The sequence below is a fragment of the Arvicola amphibius genome, chromosome 7, assembly GCF_903992535.2.
Source record: "Arvicola amphibius chromosome 7, mArvAmp1.2, whole genome shotgun sequence".
NCBI lineage: Eukaryota > Metazoa > Chordata > Mammalia > Rodentia > Cricetidae > Arvicola > Arvicola amphibius.
In genome coordinates, this window is record NC_052053.1 from 77,192,304 (window position 1) to 77,212,860 (window position 20,557).

The 20,557-nt window shown below is 50.6% G+C and overlaps 1 protein-coding gene across 2 annotated transcripts; it reads left to right on the plus strand.

The window, feature by feature from the left end:
* The first annotated feature begins 298 nt into the window (after positions 1-298).
* On the plus strand, positions 299-13,323 carry LOC119818578 (alpha-1-antitrypsin-like). 2 transcript variants are annotated; one of them, XM_038336108.1, is made up of 5 exons: positions 299-467; positions 8,664-9,298; positions 10,725-10,995; positions 12,121-12,268; positions 13,041-13,323. In XM_038336108.1, exons 2-5 carry the CDS (start codon positions 8,668-8,670, stop codon positions 13,227-13,229), a joined length of 1,239 nt encoding a protein of 412 aa, XP_038192036.1. In that variant the 5' UTR covers positions 299-467; positions 8,664-8,667; the 3' UTR covers positions 13,230-13,323. The 2 variants fall into 2 exon arrangements, with proteins under 2 accessions (XP_038192036.1, XP_038192035.1); XM_038336107.1 differs by lacking the exon at positions 299-467 and adding an exon at positions 2,254-2,363.
* The last annotated feature ends 7,234 nt before the right edge of the window (positions 13,324-20,557 follow it).

Genomic DNA, 20,557 nt, shown 5'->3' on the forward strand with positions numbered 1-20,557 from the left:
GCATGGAAGACTGGCATGACCCTTTCGCTGCTACAATCCCAGAAAACCTGGCAAGATACTGGGGCTGAGCCCTTTTGACATCTTTTAAGCCAGGGCCACTCTTCCTCTTCCAGAGGTGACCAGTTCATTTACAAGCCAGTGTAGATGAGCCCACACTGGGTCATCTGGTGTGGCCACAGCCAGTACAATAGGTGGCTCCCAGTACTGCTTGGGCCAGGAAGGACTGGTCTGATGTGCTCCTGGCACAGGGCGAGGCCCCTTCCTGCTCCAGCTCCCGCCCCTCCCGGACCTAGCGCTACTGTCCAGAACTGCACTCCTGCCTGGCAGGCAGACACCAGACAGGCTTAGCACGCCAGCTTCCCGACACAGCCTTGGGAGCCAAGGATTTGACTCTGAGGAGGAGTGGAAACAGCAGCCACCAGAGGGATTGGAGGCTTGGCTGCCAGGAGCCTGGCCAGGATTCTCAGGTAGAGCTCTGGGACCTCCCACCTTTCCGCAGGCTGCTGCCTGCCCCAGGGGGTTGAGTTTGGGGAGAGCAAGAGCGATAGGATATTTGCGCAGGCTGCCATCAACCTAGTGCAAGAGATGGGAGGGGCATGGTACAGATGGGAAAACTGAGGCCCAGAGAGGGGAAGTGCAGAAGGAGTTGCACCTCAACCACAGTCTGGTTCTCCAGATACTGGGTGAATGTAGAATAAATACTCCCACATACAAGGACGGGAAGGCAGGTGTTTGGGGGGGAAGGGAGGGAAAGAGGATGGGGGTGGAGAAGCTGAGCTGTTTCCTGCAAGGGAGGCTCACTCCCACCCACTCCCCAGATCTACAGGGGTTACTGAATGAGATAATATGCAATCCACCCCACCCTATACCTTCACCCCCGTCCAGGGACATCAAAGAGACCCACTGGCAGGGGCATCAGCTGAAAGAGCAGTTGGATGCTTTGAGCCCTAGGCTCTGAGCTTCCCTTGAACCACTGCATACAGTTCTTGTAGGAGCTATGTGCAGTCATAGTCCCTATCTTAGAGTTGGGGAAACTGAGGCACAGGGGTGAAAAGACTTGTCTGATAGCTTGAGGTCTGAGCTCACCACATACGGCAGGGTCCTGTGGAACATCCGGTTGGCACCCTAAAGTGGAGCCCAAGGGAACTAGAGAGTGGCAGAGGATGGACGCATGAGCATCGTGTATCTACCTAACACCTGCTGTGCCCTGCCAAGAACCAGGAAAGCTGGACCACTGGGGTGGGGATGAGGCAGAGGGGTAGGGGTGTGTGTGAACTCACCACCCACACCATTCACAGGGTCAGTGGGATGTGAAGGAGGCTTTGAAAAGTGTCAGAGTGGAAAGCCCAATAGCCTCCACCCTGAACGCCTTCACACCACAGACATAACCTTCCAGAGCTACCTCCTCCCCACCACAGAGCAGAGAGACTATTCCTGCATAGGTTACCCATCCCCAAGGATAGCCCCCATCTAGAAAGAAAGTCCGCACACTAACTTCAGTGTGGGAGCAGGCACAGCTCACGGGAGGAGCACATTGGGGGTTGGGAAGGCTGGAAAGGACTTCTTAGATAAAGAGTTTGCTGTGTGCACTCTTTACCCAAGGTGCTTCATGTACCCCTAGCAACCACGCTGGCTTCCAACTGGCTGGCATCCAATCTGCTATCCTACAGGGAGAAATGTCTCAGGTGCAGAAAGGTAAAGCAACTCGTCTGGGGCAGCGCTCTTCCTTACAGACCTAATCTCTGTCCCCTAGCCTGTCTGCTGGGCACTGTGCTCCAGCCTGTCATGGATGTGTCCAGCCGGTCACATTCCATTCTCCTGTAAAGAAAATAAGAATTTAATATTCATACTTAGAGCAGTATCCCTGTTCTGGGCCTGTTTCTCCATCTGCCAAGTGTGTGCCCAACCTACTGAGCCCCCGGGGAGGCAGTGAATCTTCAGTCCCAGGCATTTGAGGGCAGGTGGTTCAGTGAATGCTGATTTTGTTTGTACGAAGGCAACCCCAACATTGTCCAGAAGAGTGCAAGGCTTGCCATGGCGTGCCTTCCCAGAGGTTGTGAGACTCAGGCACCAGATATACCTAGGATGCTGCTGGATGCTGTGCTCATGAGGGATGTCCTCACACCTTTGATTTGGGAACAAAGGGCTGAGCTCTGTTCCCGGACAGTGTGGGTGGTAGCTGAGGGCCCAGTTGATGGACTTAGTCCCTCTCTGTTTGCTCCTCTGATAACTGTGCTGACCTTGGTTAATATTCACTAGCAGACTCCCCCATGGCCCCTCGGCACCCACTGTTTAAATACAGACTAGAACACGGGTTCTGTCTCCTCAGCCTCGGTCACCACCCAGCTCTGGGACAGCACGTTGTGAGTATATGTTTCCCTGGGGAGGTTTTGGAGGCGCCCCTGGGTTCCCACACTTCCCAAGCAGGCAACAGATCTGGGACCAGGGCGATACAAGGAAGATAAAGTTCATCGCACCTATGGCACCTAGGCCTCCTGTTGCCATGGGAACAGCAGTCCCTAAGGTCTCTTCTTGAACCAAGCTGCCCAGTACCTAGCTAGTACCTTCAGGTGATAGGAGGCTAAGACGTGAAGGGGCCAAGGAGCAGCCACAGCCTTTTCCAGGCAGGCACCTCCTGCCCTTCTCCGGCCTTTTCTGTGTGGCTTTTTCAGGCCCTTCCCACTCCTATACTGTGGGGTGTTGTGGGGTGTGGACCTTCCCCTTCAGCAGATAAGCAAGGTAAGACTAGAGGGACAGTGGGAACTGTAGCTCTCAGGCTGGCCTCTCCAACTGCACCCAAGATTTACATTCTGGGGCCTCAGCCTGTAGACCTCAGGGTGCCTGACTGTCCTAGGCATAGTGCCCTGTGAGGTCTCCTTGCATCATAGGTGTGTGTCTGTGTGTGTGTGTGTGTGTGTGTGTGTGTGTGTGAGAGAGAGAGAGAGAGAGAGAGAGAGAGAGAGAGAGAGATTTCAGCTTTCAGCTCCACAAGAGGCTGTTGTGCTTATCCCCATTTAACTGACAAGGAAATGGGAAACAGAAAGGAGAATACTTTGTGTTAATCTTACACAGCACAGTGTTCAAAATGGCGTGTAAGATTTTTCTGGCTGACTGAGACGTCTTTTCCTCTGGGCTAGCCTCCAGTCATCTGATAGTAGATAGTAGCTGTGGATAGCTGCTAATCGCTCTGTTATGTGGGGCAGAAGACCTTCACCTTTCTTCCAGTCAACCTTGACCTTTGGAGGGTGGGAGGACTTTGGTGTTTTGGAGACCAAGGTGAGCAAGGTCAAGGTGGCCAGATTCCCATGATTCCACTGAAATAGCCAGAGCGGGAGAAATGGGTGCTTCTGGGCACTTTGAACCGCCTATGCTGTGGACTCTGAAGCAATCGCCTTGCCATCCTCGGGTAACTGTTTTCGGAGAGGCTAAGCAGCTGGTGTAAGGTCATAGAGAATAACAGCGGGCCTCAGACTTGCCATTTTAGCACCAATAATTCTGTCATTTAGCCAAGCCACCTCTGACATCTATTCCAAGTCTTCCGGCCTCAATGTTGTACATAGAGAAGGGCTCAGTCCTAGAACTAACCCGTGGAGTTAAGCACTAGCTCTTTTCGCGACTGGTTCTGTGGGTTTTCGGATGTGGTTTAGCCTGTTCGGACCTTAGTTATTCTCTTCACAAAGTAGAATGAATACAAAGTATTGAGGGTGTTATGCCCAAGTTTCTGGTCCCAGAATGAATTCACGGAGCTGGATTTCCAATGCAAATAACATGAGGGTTTTAAATATTCAAACTCAGGTCTGGACCAGCACCTTTCCATCACCCCAGCATGGTGGGTATGAAAAGTGTGGCAGGGGGCCCTGGGAGGGTAGAACTTTTAAAGGAGAAACACTGTAGTCAGGGGAGTTCATGTCCTGTTGTTTGGGGATTGGGTAAGGAGGGCATGGGGGAAGGTAGCTTCTGAAACCATTGGTCAGGTTTGGGGCACGAGAACCTAACAATGAGCGATTAATAACTGGCAAGGTATCTTTAAGGACAGGATGTCTACAAAGAACATCTGGACATTGCTTCATTTTCCAACCGTGCTCCCTAGCTCCTTAATTGGCCATCTTCAGGGTATCTGTTCAAATTCTGCTGTGGCAGCACATTTCTGGAGCTGAGATCAGGCCCTGCTCATTATATGGCTTAAGATGAAGAAGCCCCATCTTTAAAATAGAGTTTGCCAAGTCAGGTCCTCCTCACAAGGGAAGGTGAGATAAGATAGGTATAAGACCCGTTTAGTGAGCACATCTACAAGGACTATAGTTAATACTCCTGTTTGCACAGTGCATGGCTGCTAACAGACGGCACACCGTGATGGACAGGCACCTGACTAGCAGGAGTCCTCCTCTGGTCTTGGGGGGCTCTGGCTGCTAACCAGGTCTTAGAACAAGTTCCCTTGTGCAGGTGCAGGTGCAGGGGCTTGGGAGACTCCAGTGCCTGTGGGTACTCTGAGCCTGTCTTGGCTCCTGCCACACCCCTTTCTTCAAAGGACTTTTCTCTCCTCAGTGCAAACAGGAACTGAGGCTTAAAGAGATGAGATCATTTGCCTAAGGCCACTGGCAGAAGTGGAGAGACTGTGCTCCAACAGCTTGTGGACTCCCACAGGTTGTGGCCTGCCATAGTTGATTTCTCTGGAGTGTTGATTTTCTGCTCCTAGCTGGAAATGATGTAGAATGAAGCAAACCGGGAGGCATCACCTTTCTCTTGCCTCCCAAAGGCCACTCCCCCCAGCCTCTGAAGTCAGAATGTCACCAGCTTTTTTGCTTCTGTGACCCAACACCACAAGAGTTTAAGCTTCTTCCTCCTTTCCAGTTGACCTGGGGGGTCATAGGTCACCTCTTACAGATCAGGGAGAAAGCAGGGCTCAGAACCCTGAGCTTCGGAAGAATAGCTGAAATGCAAAATGCGCCTGACTGGACATGTGAGGCCAGAGTCAGGGCCTGTGACGTATATCAGTTGTCAACTTGATTGCCTAGGGCAGTAGTGAGGCACCAAAGTCCTGCTCAAGGAGGATTAACTGAGGTGGTAATCTGCTCCAAATGTGGGTGGTACATCCCATGGGGGGGGGGCAGATGGAATTGAAAGACAAAGTGAGCTGAGCTCCCTTCCTCTGCCATTACCTCGCCCTCTGAGATGTGAGCCAGTAGCCACTTTAGGCTGCTGCCACCAGCATGCCTTCCCACCATGAAGCGCCATATCCCTTCAAACTGTGACCAGAATAAACCTCTCCCACTTAAGTGACTTTTCAACTATTTGACCCAGTCCGGACATTTCCAAGTATAAATCCAGAACTCATGCTGTGTCAGGCGGTGGCAGGTTCTCTCCAGGCCTCAGACCCTTCACCATCAGAAGAGAAAATCAGAGAGGTGACGGGACATGAGAAAGATGGAAGAGAGTGTGCTCACTCTAGCAGGGCCTCTCTCCTCCCCAATGCTAGCCTTGCCTCCTTAAAGCTCAGCAGCCCCCCCAAATAGCTCTCACCCCCTTTCATCCCTCCCTAGACAGAGAACCTTGGAACTTGAGTCCGATGTCTGGCATGAGGAAATGGCTCAGTCTGTACAATGCTTGCCACACAAATATGAGGACCCAAGTTTGCTCCCTAGAACCCAAGTAACAAAACCAGGTGTGGAGGCATGGTCTTGTAATCCTAGCACTGGGGAGATGGACACAGGCAGATCTCTGGCTTGCTAGCCAGCTAGCCTAGCTGGATTGTTAGTCTCCAGGCCAATGTGATACTGTTTCATAAGAAAAGTTGCGTGACAGCTGAGGAGCCACCTGAAGAGGACCTCTGGCCCCCCCCCCCCCTCTCTCTCTCTGTGTGTGTGTGTATGTGTGTGTATATATATATATGTGTGTGTGTGTGTCTGTGTGTCTGTATGTCTGTGTGTGCGCACACGCACACACACACGTACACACATATAGAATGTAGCATCTATGCACAGGGCAGCTCCTTCCCTTAGCTCTCCCCAAACCCCCTCCATATTCCTGAGGCTGTGCTGTCTGGGTTGTGCTTCCCAAATGCTGTTGGATTTCTAGTGAACAGTCATGGTCACGCCAGGACTTGAAGCCACAGCCTCTGGCCTGAGGTCACTTGGTGTTTTGTCCCCACCCTGTGAAGGCCCAAGCTCTTGATGAAGGTGGGAAATTTCCACAGGATTCACCAAAATCCAAACAGGAAGCCATAGAGACATGAGAGAGATGGAAATACACAGAACTAGATCCAGTGCTGTCCCAGCCTTAACACACTGACTGGTTTAAGAAACCATCAGCATGTATTAGGCAACGTGTGGCCAGCCCTCCAGATCATTTACAACATGGTGGGCTGAAAGATGTCCATGCTTCGTTTTGTTGTATACTTGGAAAGACCCTTCACAGGTCGAGGGCAGGAAAAACTCCGTCTTCAACATTAGCTTGGTTTGCAGATCTCAGGCTTGAGGGTGCCTTTTATTATATTGAGATTATAGTTTTAACTATGGGTCTAGCGGTTGTAGAATGTTCACCTAGCACACATGAAGCCCAGAGCTACACAAAGAGGTCATGGTAGCACACACCTGTCATCCCAGTGCTCAAGTGGTAGAGGTAGAAGGATCAGGTGTTCAGGGTTATCCTCAGTTACATAGTGAGTTTAAGGCTATCCTGAGACACATGAAATTATCTCAAAAAATGTTTAAAGTTGTTTTCATTATTGATCTCATAACAAACACAAACACTCTTCATAGCTACAGTCTCAGTTTCGCTGTCTGTGAAGAGAGCATGGGGTTGTAGACTAGAGGCTTGTGGCACAGCAGAGTAGAGAGATTTGTGTGGAATAGAGAAGGTTGGGACTGTGGATGTAACCTTGACTTTGACCATCTCCAAGCAGAGGCTGTCCTCTCTGGTGCAAGCCAGGCCTTGCCCCTCCCTCTTGCCTCATTTCGGCCATGCAAAACATTGCCCCTGCCCTGCCTGTTTCTCCAGCATTTGCATTTGCAACATCTCCCACCCCCCTATCCCCATGACTGCCCTTTGAGAGCTCATCCATGGAAGGTCCAATGGTGACCCTTAGTGCACAGAATTCTCCCAGCCCCATTTTGTACCTGGGGCAAAATAAGGATCAGTGAGATCCAATGACTTGTCCCGGCTTACCTGGGTGGTGGGTGTCAGAGCCTGGGTTAGAACTCAGGGTTGTCGGGGATGGGTCTTCCCCTCCACCACACACATATCCCTCCCATAACTAAAGCAGATGCAGTAACTTCCTGCTCTCCCAGAACCGAGACAGGAGTCGTGGCAAGATGGCAGATGGGCTGCCAGAGGGAAGGCCAACCCAACATGGGGCTGGAGATGCAGAGTGGTGACAGTCCCTCTTTCAGGGAAAGTCACTAGATACTGAACTTCCTTGTGGGCACTGAGTGTGCCCCCTCCTTTTTCTCTATAGACTTATTTTTATCTTATGGGTATGAGTGTTCTACCTGAATGTATGTAAGTACATTGTGTGTGTGCTACTACTGTCTGAGAGGCCAGAAGAAGGCACCAGAGACCCTGAAACTGGTAACAGATGTTGCAATCTGACTGGGAATCGAATCTAGGTCCTCTGCTAGAGCACCAAGTGCTCTTACCTGCTGAACCATCTCTCTGGCCCACCTAGGTTGTTTCTTTACAGCCTTAAACTTCCCGCGTACCTAGGTTCCTGGCTAACAACATTCATCTCTTCTTATAACAATCACCACACCTTCAACATGGTCTCTCTGGGAGCCAGAGGTGACAACCACACCTGGATTCTGGAGACCATTCATGGGTTTTTCCAGTTTCAAGTGACTGTAGTCTGGGTTACCCCCTGCTCCCCTTATAATTACTGACAAGTCCATTCCTCGCCCCGAGCCTTGGTTTCTTCCTTGTAAAATGGGACTGGGGTTTGTGACTCAAAATCATTGCAAGTGGGAATTGAGCTGAAGGGCCAGGAACCAGACCACTCATTGTGTGTGGCTTAGATCTGCTATATTATTTGTTGACTTTGAATGTGGTCTTAATATCTCCCTTCACCAGCGACCTGAAGGGGAGCAATGGTCTTCCCACAAGACCCTGGGAGTTCATACATATGAGGGTTCAGGAAATCACTGGACAGATGGAGAGCATTCGGTCTGTTTTTGCTCTTTGTTTTCACACATGCTTGTGTGTGAAGAGTGAGCATGTGTGTATGTGCTCACATGTATGAGGCAACATGTGCATGTGTGAACTCACATTGATGTCAGATGATCTCCTCAACCACTCTCCACTTTGCTTATTGAGGCAGGGTCTCTCACTGCTCCAAGAGCTCAGAGATCCTGGTTAGCAAATCAGCCAGCTTGTCTCTGCCCCCCACACCCTACCCCTGTGTTGAGACTGCAGGTGGCTACTGTGCCCACATATCCTGTGGATTCTAGACATCCTCTTCTCATGCTTACATAACAAGAACAGAACTGTCTTCAATTTTCTTTTAACAGTTTTACTTCAATGATAGCAATTTGGAACAGTGCTTGATCTAGGCTGGGCATGCAAGCAGCTATTAATAGGCCCTGGTTACTTTTGCATTGTGCCAAGTCATAGTTGACGGGAGTCACCAGAGCCCTGACTCCCTCTCAGCTTGCATCTCTTTCTGTGTATTACAGAAAAATGACATCCTCCCTTTCAAGGGGCATCCTGCTGCTGGCAGCCCTGTGCTGCCTAGTCCCCAGCTTCCTGGCTGAGGATGCCCAGAAGACAGAAGCCTCGCAACAGGATCAGGAGCATGCAGCCTGCCGTAAGATTGCTCCAAATCTGGCAGACTTTGCCTTCAGTCTGTACCGGGAGTTGGCCCATCAGTCCAATACGACCAACATCTTCTTCTCTCCCGTGAGCATCACCACGGCCTTCGCCATGCTCTCCCTAGGGTCCAAGGGTGTCACTCACACCCAGATTCTAGAGGGCCTAGAATTCAACATCACACAAACAGACGAGGCTGAGATCCACAAGGGCTTCCATCACCTCCTCCAGACCCTCAACAAGCCAGACAATGAGCTTCAGCTGACCACAGGCAATGGCCTGTTCTTCAATAACAGTCTGAAGCTGGCGGAGAAGTTCCTGGAAGAAGTCAAGAACAATTACCACTCAGAACCCTTCCCTGTTGACTTCACAGACTCAGAAGAGGCCAAGAAAGTGATCAATGGTTTTGTGGAGAAGGGAACCCAAGGAAAGATAGTCGATTTAGTAAAGGACCTTGACAAGGACACAGTTTTCGCCCTGGTGAACTACATTTTCTTTAAAGGTAAGAGGGCACAAGCAGCTTGAGCTGGCTCTGGGTGTCTCCACACATATTCTCCAGGGCCAGTTTCTGAGTTCTCACTCAGGGCTGCATCGCTCCGTCTCAACACTTTCCTTACTCGCTGGTGCAAATAATCTAATTATATAATCTCTGTCATATTCTAAATCATCACTAAGTTTGGGAATTGTCAATGATCAAATCCACCAGCTTCTTTGAAGGGAGCTGATCAGAGACTTTATTGTGTTCATGCTCACTGAAGACCCCTACAAAGAAGTCGTAGAATAGGCAATCCTTCCCCAGCCTCAGAACCAAGTGTATCAGGTGTTATGGAGAACACTGTTCCATAGAACATGCTTTGAGTATGAACTCTGGAAACATGGAATTAAATTTTGCCTCTAAGTGTCTTTTAGTTCTGATGTTGGACAAGTCATTTTACGTGTTTGGGGTATGACTGTCTACATGACTAAGTACAGAGCTAGCTGGCTGCTGAGGGGTGATAAAAGGATTAGTGGCTGGTGTATGCAGGGATTGTTTGGAAGGAAACTCTTGATCTACTATCCTTGACCCTAGGCATGGCCTTCAGCCTGGACGTGGTTAGGTCAGGGGTCTATGGTAAGCACCTGTATCCCAGAGAAACCATCTGAGCAGGGTCTGGGAGACAAAGCCAGGAGTCTCGCTGCCCTTCATGGCTGCCTTGCCCTTAGGCAGAGTCTTATGGAGCAGAATATCAGGTCACATCCAGCACAGCTCAAGCATTGGCTTTTCTGTCGCAAGGGCAAGTGTCAAGCCCTCCACAACCCCTTCACCTCTTCCTATCCGATAAGAAGGTGGGGTCAGGGCTCCTGATGCCCTTCTACTTCTGAGGGCCTTGACGGTGGATCCCTGAGAGCCTTGTCCAATCTGACAGCTTTGGTGATGGTCCCCTGAGAGCCTTGCCCACCCTGATGGCCTTGTGGATGTGTCTCTGAGACTCTTACCCATTCTGATGTCCTTATTGGTGGGTCTCTGGGGCCCCTGCTGACTCCGGTGATCTTAATGATGGTGGTCTTATACAGAAGATGGCCTTTTGCACCGAACCCAAAGGACATTTGTCCTGAGTGATAACTGAACTCGCAGTTCCCAACAAGTGTGCCATCCATGATAAGAAGCTGGCAAACGAAATTGCTGTAAAGATTTCCACTTATAACCCCAAGTCACCTTTCAATGACCATATAATACTTATTTAAAATGTTTTCTAGGCACAACGGGATGGTAGCTGTCAGCTTCTGTAATCTGTAAAGCTCGAGTTGTCCTCTAGGTCTGAATTACCCTCACCAAAGTCCCTGGGCAACCTGGAAGGCTGATAATGTCCCCTGGTCACATGGAAAGCCAAGGCCTGGGTCACCACCTTACTAAGCTCTCTTCCCTCTCCCTGCCCCACCCCCTGCAGGAAAGTGGAAGAAGCCCTTCGACGCACAGCACACTGAAGAAGCTGACTTCCACGTGGATAAGTCCACCACAGTGAAGGTGCCCATGATGAACCGCCTGGGCATGTTTGACGTGCATCACTGCAGTACCCTGTCCAGCTGGATCCTGCTGATGGATTACCTGGGCAATGCCACTGCCATCTTTATCCTGCCTGATGATGGGCAGATGCAGCATCTGGAGCAAACTCTCACCAAGGAACTCATTGGCAAGTTCCTGGAGCACAGGCATACAAGGTGACTCCCCAGACAGAGACTTTCCCCTGAGTGTCCTGACCCAAAGGTCACAAAGGGCTTGCAGAGGGCGGACTCAATGCCAGGGCCACAGCTAAGTGCATAATCTTGGGCTAAAATACCCTTCAGCTCAGATAGTGCCAGGTAGAGTCTGGGGAGGACAAGGCCTCTGATGAGATAGCCCTGCCCCTGCTTTGAAGGGACTTCCATCCCCAGAGGACATGGGATATTCTAACCCAGAGCCCAGGGCTGGGGCATCAGCAGTACTAGCATATATTATGCATTAACTAAGAACTAAGGCTGGTCTCAAATCTTGGGCAAAGATGAAGGTAGAGATTGGGGTGGGAAGTTTACAGAATGCAGGAGAGCCTGAATGGACAGCCCTGAACAGGAAAGGACCAGCAATAGAGATCTCAGGGCGGCTTTACAAAAGGTTCTGTTCTTCTGCCACTACTCAGGGCAGCTTCTAGGTCTCTAGGACCAGGCATTCCTAGAGTTTGCTCCTCTGAACATAGGCTCTGTTGTCTGTTGGATGAGCTTCAGGCCTGAGGTTAGGAGTGGGTAGAGGTGGCCTCTCTGCTGCTTGGCCTGGCCTCTTCTTTGGCTTAATACCCATAAAAGTACAGAGGACCAGTCACTGCTGGGTCCAGAATAGGTGACATATCCTAAGGGCCAATCAGACCCTGTTGGGATTGCCTCTTCACCTATGGAAGTTGAGAATGAGCCTTCAGTCCCTAGTGGGGGAAATGTCACTCTGCTGCAATGGCCCTAGCTCCCCAGAGATTCAGATCCAAGGGGTATCCCTGGCTCGAGAGGAGGGATTGACCAAATCCACAGGGCATACCTAGCGAGATATAGTTCCATGCGAATACCCTGAATCCGCCTGAGTTCTCAGAGGACGTGACCTTCAGGGGCTTCCAAGAGCCAATCTGGTTAATCTCAATATTTTATGCTAGATGGGGACCGTGACAAAGAAAAGCACATCAAGATGCTTTCTCGTCCTGTTGTGTGTAGTGATGTGTTCCCTGGGAGAATCGGCCAGAAACAATTCCATAACAGGGAAGGTCTCAGCAGAGCCCAGAGGTCCCAAGAAACTCCTTTAACTTGAACTCCTTCCTGACCCCCCAGGTCAGCCAATCTACACTTCCCCAAACTGTCCATCTCTGGAACCTATAACTTGAAGACAGCCTTGAGTTCCCTGGGCATCACCCACGTCTTCAGCGACCAGGCTGACCTCTCTGGGGTCACAGAGGATGTTGCCCTGAAGCTCAACAAGGTGAGGTCATCTCGTTGTGGAAGTGTGTCTTTAGGGCAGCACAGGGTGTGGGGGAGTTTAGACTCACGGCTGGGGAAAACGGAAGGTACTCAGAGTCTGGGCTGAGCTCTTCCTGAAGACTCAGGATTCACCTGGACGGGATGTGGTGGTCAGATATCAGCTGGAAGGGTGGGTGGATTTATGGGCCTTCCCTGAGGTGACCCCCCCAACCCTTGGTTTCCAGGGAATCTGAGTGCTTGGGCTCAGTTTGTGTATATTCACATAAAGACTTAGGCCTGGTGACTCAGAGAGTGTTCAGGCATTTAGAGCTAACCAGTGAGCTGCCAATTTTGAATTTTAAGTTCAACCAAACAGGGCACTGGTTCAGAGAAATGACAGGCAGGCAGTTCAGAATGGGCAGAACACTATGGAGAATCTGGATGTTGAAAATCATCTCCAGAACCCGTGTCACAGCATTCTCGCTGGAAGGGAACACATGCATTGGGGACATGAAGTTCCTCCCCTTGGGAAGCTATGAGCTGCACCCAAGGCCATGAGAGATGGGATCAGGAAGGGAGAATGGAGGGGAGTGGACCAAGACAGGCAAAGACTAAGAGACAAGGAGAGGGCTCAGGCCATCATCACGGAAGGGAACTTGGGGAGGACTAGGGGACGCGGAGGGAGACACATTCCCTAGTGATGTCCTCCCTGGGTGAGTCCCACACAAGATCTTGCTCCAGCCAAGAGTGGCCATGACACCACCTCCGACCAGCCTTTGATTCTCTCTCCACAGGCTGTGCATAAGGCTGTGCTGAGCATCGACGAGACAGGGACAGAAGCTACGGGAGCCACAGTTCTGGAAGCCATCCCCATGTCTGTGCCCCCTGAGGTGAACTTTAACAGCCCTTTCCTTGTCATAATATATGATAGCGTGACCCAGAGCCCCCTCTTCGTGGGAAAAGTCGTGGATCCCACACAGTAATCACCATTCTCATGTCCTCCTTTCTGGAGTGGGACCCCTCCCCAATGGCATTAAACACATGCTGGCCTGGCCCATGCCTGAGGGCTTCTGCAAATCCTTGACTCTGTGGTTTCTGTATCTCTTTTTGCCTGGCTTGTTGCAGACTTGAGGTCACAGGGTGTTGTGGTGTCCTCTCCATCCATACAAATAGGTTGTGGGCAGAGGACCATGGCTGGGACCACAGACTCTGGTCCTGAAACCATTTACTCTCAGAAACATCTGTCATCTCTGGAAACACAGAGGGGACCACATAGCTCATGCTCAAAGACCCGGGGTCCACCAAGTGCCATGCTCCCTACTGAGCTCTCTCCCTCTGTCCGATGTCCCGGGCTGGAGTCTCGCCACACTGCCAATGGGACCGCACCCCACGGTGACCCTATCAGCCTCCCAGGGCTGCCAGCTCAGAACCAGGCTGTCAGATTCAGCATCTCTAGGTTCCATCAAGGCAGGACCACAACTCCCTGTCATTCCACCGTGTTACCTCACCATGACCAGCCCCTCCATTTGACCTGGAATTTCCTGAGAAGGGATAGAGGAGATTGTTGGTGGCAACTGTTGTAAGTCTTTTCCTCAGGTTGTGTGAACAAACACCTAATCACTCCGGACAGTGTATTAATGACATCACTGCACCCAAGTCTAACATAGTAAAGCAATGAGTTTCTTGGGGTAATTTACTGAGCACAGATGACCCGAGGGCAGCACAGCACTGAAAAGCCCGCCCCCAGCATGAGTGACAGCTTAGGCTAGAAGCATTTCTGGAGTTCCCTGTACAACTTACAGGCGACTCCACAGAAGAGCTTCCTTTCCCCAACTATTGCTTATTGTCTCCCTATGGTCAGAAAGAGGTTTGTAGGCCCGAGAGGTGCTTATAAATCCCCTCATAACTTTTATAGGCTTCCCGAGTCTTGTTCTCTACTTCCTGTCATGGGTGAGTTCCCCTCCTCCTTCTTTCCTCCTCCCTCCAGAAGATAATATTTCAATTCAAAGCAAATAACTATGCAGCAGAACACTTCCTCCAAGGAGCTAGGACAGGACCCCAACCCACTCCTGTGGTTTCTTCCCTGCTCAGGTGTTTGGGACAGGGGCTCACACGTTTCCTGGAGGCAGCTCCTCTCCCAGTGAACAGGGTGGACACCTCCGGGTCTCAGCCTCTGTCTCCATCTCACATACATAGGCCTACCTGGCCTGATTCTACTTACTCCACTCCCATCATCATCCTCAGTCAGAGGACCAGGGTCTGTGGACAGCTCTGCAGGGGCCATCACAGGGCTCCTAGGCCGTGGGACAGAGCATACCTCTTATGGACCCCAGGGTTCTCCATGGTGACTTCTGCCTGGCTCTCTATGGTGCCCATGCCCCAGTTCTCTTCTTCTCTGTGCACCTCATGGCCTTCTAGGGATGGTCACATCTCCAGAGCTGTGGCAGAAAGTGGTCTTGGGAAACACCCCAGTCACCAGACCAGATAGCTCCCAATGACCCCAACAGCCAGAAGTCCATTGGCTGAGGCAGAATGGACCTGTTGTCTGACTTTCCCAGGATGCTCCTATTCTGAGGGTGCACTGCCCACTCTGAGTGACCTAGGGGTCCTATCAGTTACTCTCAGGATAAGAATGGACAGGAAAACATCAGGTTGAGTCATGGAGTTTCCCAGAAGTATAAAAGGTCACAACTCTGCAAATTCACAATGTTTAGCCTATTATTGAGTCCTGAATGTTGACTGAGCAAATGACATATTCACCTTGAGGGGAGGGGAGCTCCAACCTCCTCAATGGTTTCTGATGACACAAACGCTATCAATCACCAGAAAGGCTCCAAACCCCGAGGTTCTGATGACATGTATTCTGAAAATACTTGCTGCATGACCTGAGTGAAGTTGGCAAACTTCTCTGAACCTTGTTCCACATCACTGATAACCTGAATTTGAACTGGCAAGAGGTTTGGTTCGGGAGCTACTTTCCTAAAATCACGAGAACAGGTTGGGGTGTCTGCTCTGTGGTTTGCCTTTCTGAGTCCCTGCAAATCAGACACCCTGGCCGACACCCAGCTTTTTCTTGTATAGTCCTATGGCCACACCACAATCCTGAATGCAGATGGGTTCTCCTCTCATTCACCCACTCTGCAGATGAGAAAAGTGAGGCTCTGGGAGGCTGTTTCCCTCCTCCTAAGTCACGTAGTTAGTAAGTAGCAAAACCAGTTACCTGGATGGCACCAGTCCCTCCAAACCCTTGTCCCTCAGTCCACTGCTGGCTGCACACTGATTTAGTCCCTCCATCCTCTGGGAACCATGCCAAGACTTCTGCCTGCAATGCCAACCTCAGAGGAAACAGTGCAGCTCCTACCTCCTGCCAATTTGCACTCTCAGGTGTTTTCTGATCCACAGTGAAACAGGGCAACTGTGGTGTCCTGTGTAGCCCAGAGAGAATCTGGGTCTTCTAGTCCCAGGTCTGACTGCCCCTGTCTGCCCACCCTACCCATCAAGCATCAGAATAGCCAAGTGCACGCTGGTCCAAATGCCTTAACCTCTCTGCCCCATTTGCTAGGGGTACCGGATGTTCCAGGTTTGCTCCTTCACAGGCAGGGACCCCCTTGACTCTGGGGATAGGTGAGGAGACAAAAAAGCAGATTCAGTGGGGGATGACACAGTAGTGACCTTACCCCTGTGGGATGTGGCTCTGTTAATATCAGGCTACTGGAAAACTTGGAGGGGAGGGGCTGAAGTGTGGGGGGAATGCTAGCTAATTTGGAGGGGAGGCTTTACTATGCTGATTCAGGTAAACTGGAATTTCCTGTTTTCAGGAGAAACTGGCGGGCCCTGGAATCTTTCCTTCGGTTTTACCCTGATTATTTGTAGTTGTGGTAAAGGATGCCATTTTGGTCGGCTCTGTTTTCACAGAGCCTATTGTAGGAGCTCAGGCCAAACCCATAACTTCATTAAAAATCAGCAAAACCAATGACTGACGTTTGTCCAATCATCAGCACAAACACGTTCCATTCTGAAGTCAGAAGGCCGGGGCTCAGGTCACCCTGGAGGAGTGCTGCCCTAAGACCGTGGGTATTAGTCAGTATAAAACCTAGTATGGGGTGCAAGCAACTCTCCTTTGAGAGCCCCAGGAAATGAGCAAAGGCAACCAACCACCACCAGCACTGCAGCGCACCCTGCAGGCAGAGCATGGTTATTGCAGTCCCGGACAGCTTTACCAGGAACACAATAAAGAACTCCATGCCAGCTGCTCCTATTCATACAAAGCCCATCTTGGAGGTCACATGGTAGCTCCTGGTACAGGACTCAGGGAAAGGTCCTCTCTCCAAGGCAAGCTCCCTCGCCAGCAAGGACACAGAAGCAGTGGTTCAGGAGACACACTCTAACATGATGCAGTGTGAAACAGAAGACTATGTGACCTGGGGCGTGCTTCTCATCTTCTCTGTGTCTCTGGGTTTTTGTTTGTATCAGTATCTGCTCTTCAGGGCTCCCATGAAGCCCAGTGCTCCAGTTGGCCTAGGTGCCGGTGCAGTGGATAGGTGGTCTTGTCCCACTTGAGGGAGGTGCATGCCACTAGCTCAGTCAGCCTGGGTCTAGAAACTCTACTTTGCCCCGGCATTCTAGCATCAATTCAGTCACGAATGAAACCCAAAGGCACCTTTTTTTTTTTACTTTGCCTCCAGTACCTGGCACCGGCCAGGGTCAAGAGCAGCCACAGCAGGATCCACAAGCAGTTGATGTCCTCTGAGTGACGCTGCCGGTGTCACAATGTCACTCAAAGAGCCATCATTGAAACTGCATTGAGATATTCAGAGACAGGGATGGAGGGAAATGAGGCATCACCAGGATGGCACAGCTCTTGGCTTCTCTGGTGTGGGGCAAGTAATCAAGGATTCAGCCTCATCTATAGTCAATCACTGGTTCCCTGTGGCAATAGCACAACCCAGCCCATGATGACTGTGCAGCCAGGAGTCGTTAATGCCACGCAAGGTCATCTTCACCTACTAACCAGAATGTAAAATATGACAGTGGTCTGAGAAGGGTGATGAGGGGGGCTGGGGAGACAGTGAGGAACTTCCTGCAGAAGACAGTAAGGACCTGTGGTCCCAGAACCCACATAAAATCTAGATGTGACATAACCCCGGCTCTAGGAAGATATCCCTGGGGTTTGCCGGCCACAGCCTGGCTTAATTAGTGAGCTCTGATTCAGTGAGAGACCACGTCAACAAGAGAAGACAGAGAGGAATAGAGGACGACCCTCAAATGTGACCTCTGTACTCATGCACACTCACACAGACAAAGGGCAGGCTGAGGACGGCCGACCATAGGGGCTTTGTGTTAGCAGTGCAGAGTTCAGGGCCAGGTTGAGTCCCACAGAGCTGACGCCAGGGAGGGCAGGTGCCTTGATCCCTAGCTACCCAGGCACCTCTGCTCTGAGCAGTCAGAGGCACTCTATCAGAACCAATGCGCTGATCGTGTGTTATCTGAGAACTGAGGGAACTGAATTAATGTACGATCAGAGATAAGACTGGATCTAAATTCCATTGTGCTATTTCAAAGAAAGCACACAGAATAAACCGAACTTGGGGAAGTGCATGAAGCAACACCACTTTGCCTATTCCTCAGCCAGGACTCTCAGAATGAATGCAAGGATTTAGTGATCTAATCGCTTTTGTTCCTAAGGTGCGGTAGGTTTTTTGTGGGTCAACTTGACAGAATCTGGAACCATCTTGAGGTGATTCTGAGCCTGTCAATCGGGGAGGTCCTAGATTAGACTAACTGTGATGGGAATTCTTTCCTACATGTGTGTGGTAGCTTTCTGTGACAGGGTTGAGGGTGGTCACCTAGGAGACAGCAGAGTTCAATCCCTGGCATGGAAAAGGAATTGAATGACTAGGGAAGAGAGCAGGCCAAGCCACAGAAAAGGGGGAAAACAACAATCATTTATACATATACATATACACATACACATACACATACACATACACATACATATACATACATACATATTTGGCATGGGAGACAGCAAAGACAGGAGGTTCAGTAAGCAGATGCTGGACTGGGTATTTGATAGTCCCCCCTGAGTCCTCCCTTCTCCCTTATTGGCCCTGTTTAGATCCTTGCTCCCATACCTTTCTGCCATTCCTCACAGGCAGCCAAAGGGCTGATCTCATTAATCATGACCCCTCCCCAAGCAGAAAGTCAGACAACCTGGGCTCTGGGTCCCATGTGACTGTGTGATGTCCTCACCCGCTTCTTCAGTCTCAGTGTCCTCACTGGCAAGCGTAAGCATGGAGGTCCCTATGTCATGATATTCTTGGCAAATGCCACTGTATCATGCACGCCCTCACTGTGTACACTGAGTTGAAGCCAGGGATGCAGAGGGCACGGGACAGTTGTTCACCTTGCTGGGCCAACACAAGCAGATGGTGGTGGAGAAGGGGCCATGTTGAGGGTCCTGCCCCAGAGCCCTTGGGCTCTGTTCCTGATGACACAAACTTGGTGGCTTTGAGTGAAAACTTTTTCTGCCACAGTTTTCAAGACACAGTCCAGGAATTATTATTGGGACCAAGTTAGGATTTGGAGGTGGCCTCAGAGTCTTTAGAAACAGTGCCGTTCTGTCCGCTGCCATCTTCAGGCAGCTGCCGGTGATTCTGCCTAGTGGTGTCATCCCTTCTCTACCTTTGTAGGGTCATAGCTTTCTCTTGCTCTGTGAAGTATTTGGGTACCACTCCGGCAAACTTCCCGTGTTGAGATCCTGAACCTTAATCTTCCTTTTTTAAAGGCTTGTACCCCACACTCGGAGACATTGTGTCTTCCATGAATGGCGATGCTCATACCACTGAGGCCCTTGTTGAGAGTAACACAGCCCTTCTTCACCGCAGAGGAAATGGGGCAGAGGCTGGGGGTGAAGCAGTGAGCAGGTGTAAAAAAAACAAAGGTACAAAGAGCCATAGAGGCCCCACCTGAAAATAAATCCCAGAGGAAGGAAATAGTCAGAGGAGGAGCCAGGCAGAGACCGCCCCCTCCCAGGGACCAGGACCTGTGGAGAAGCGGTGAAGTCATCAGTTTGGGTGGGCACAGCGAGGTCAGGACCTGACCTGGAGGATGGGTGCAGAGTCTTGAGACATGCAGACTTGAGCAGCTGTTTCTGAGGTGGGTGCTACTGCACACTGTGCACAGACTCCAGCCAGGAGGGAGAGCTGCAGCTGTGACCCATGTGCACCGCAGGGACGTGATTTAGACACTTTCCAATGGTATCTATGCCATATGTCATAGGTTTCAATATGATGCCCTCCCACACCTCCCAAGTACAAATCATAGAAGGAGGATTGAGAAGGAAGATATGGAGGGAAAGTGGGCGGGAGAATTGGGGAAGACAGATGATGAAGAGGAGGGGAGGAAAAGAGGGAGAAGAGGGAGGAGGAAAGGGGAGAGTAGGTAGAGGAGCAGGGGGGACCCTTCCTGACTCTTGGGTCTTCCCTGGGTGGAGTACGTGGTTTCTCCTGCATCTTTAGTCTGCCGTGAGCTACCCTCCTTCCTGCTCAGACTTCAGCAAATAGGGCTAAGAGTCCAATGAACTCCTCCTGAGCATGCAGGCCAATCTACCTTAGCTTCCTGCGTTTACAACCCTTTCCAGTTGACAGTCTTTCCAGAACAATATGTCTCCAAGTGGGGAGCCAGTCAGGCGTCTTCATTTTTATCACAGGCAGGAAATTAGGAGTTAGAAAAGTTGGTGATGGCACAAGCTTTAGGAATGCTAATCTGGGGAGGCAGATTGGTGTCTGTCACCATGAAGGGACTGGGCGTGGTCTGAGTGCTGGACCTGTGGTGTGGCCTTTTGTCCTGGTTGTTTTACTTTTTGTCAATTTGACACAATTTGGACAAGTCTAGGAAGAGGCGATCTTAATTGAGAAAATGATCTTTGGGCATGTCTGTAGATTATTTTCTTGGTTAATGACCACCATGGGTGCAAACTGAGCAAGTCATGTGGAGTAAGCCAGCAAACAGTACCCTCTGCATCACTTCTGCCTCCAGATCCCTGCCTTGACTTCCCCAGTGACAGACTGTGGCGTGGAGTGAGAAGCTGAGTAAAGACCATTCCTCCCCAAGTTGCTTTGTGTCACGGGCCATGAGAAGTAGGTGACAACCAGAGGTGTGGTTATCTGATAGAGGATTGATCCTGTCCAGACAAGGCCTGCAGGGCCGCAGACTCTGAAAGCTGATGCTGAAACAGCTTTGCGTCTCCCCTATACACGCATTGTGGTGTGTAATCTCATGTGATGTATAAATGCAATCTCATGATTGC

What these genes read in the sequence shown, in the direction of transcription:
- LOC119818578 (XM_038336108.1), top strand. Translation starts at nt 8,668, where the DNA reads ATGACATCCTCCCTTTCAAGGGGCATCCTGCTGCTGGCAGCCCTGTGC. An exon ending in GAACTACATTTTCTTTAAAG is followed by an intron (nt 9,299 to 10,724) that starts GTAAGAGGGCAC and finishes CACCCCCTGCAG; the next exon opens with GAAAGTGGAAGAAGCCCTTC. An exon ending in TTGCCCTGAAGCTCAACAAG is followed by an intron (nt 12,269 to 13,040) that starts GTGAGGTCATCT and finishes CTCTCTCCACAG; the next exon opens with GCTGTGCATAAGGCTGTGCT.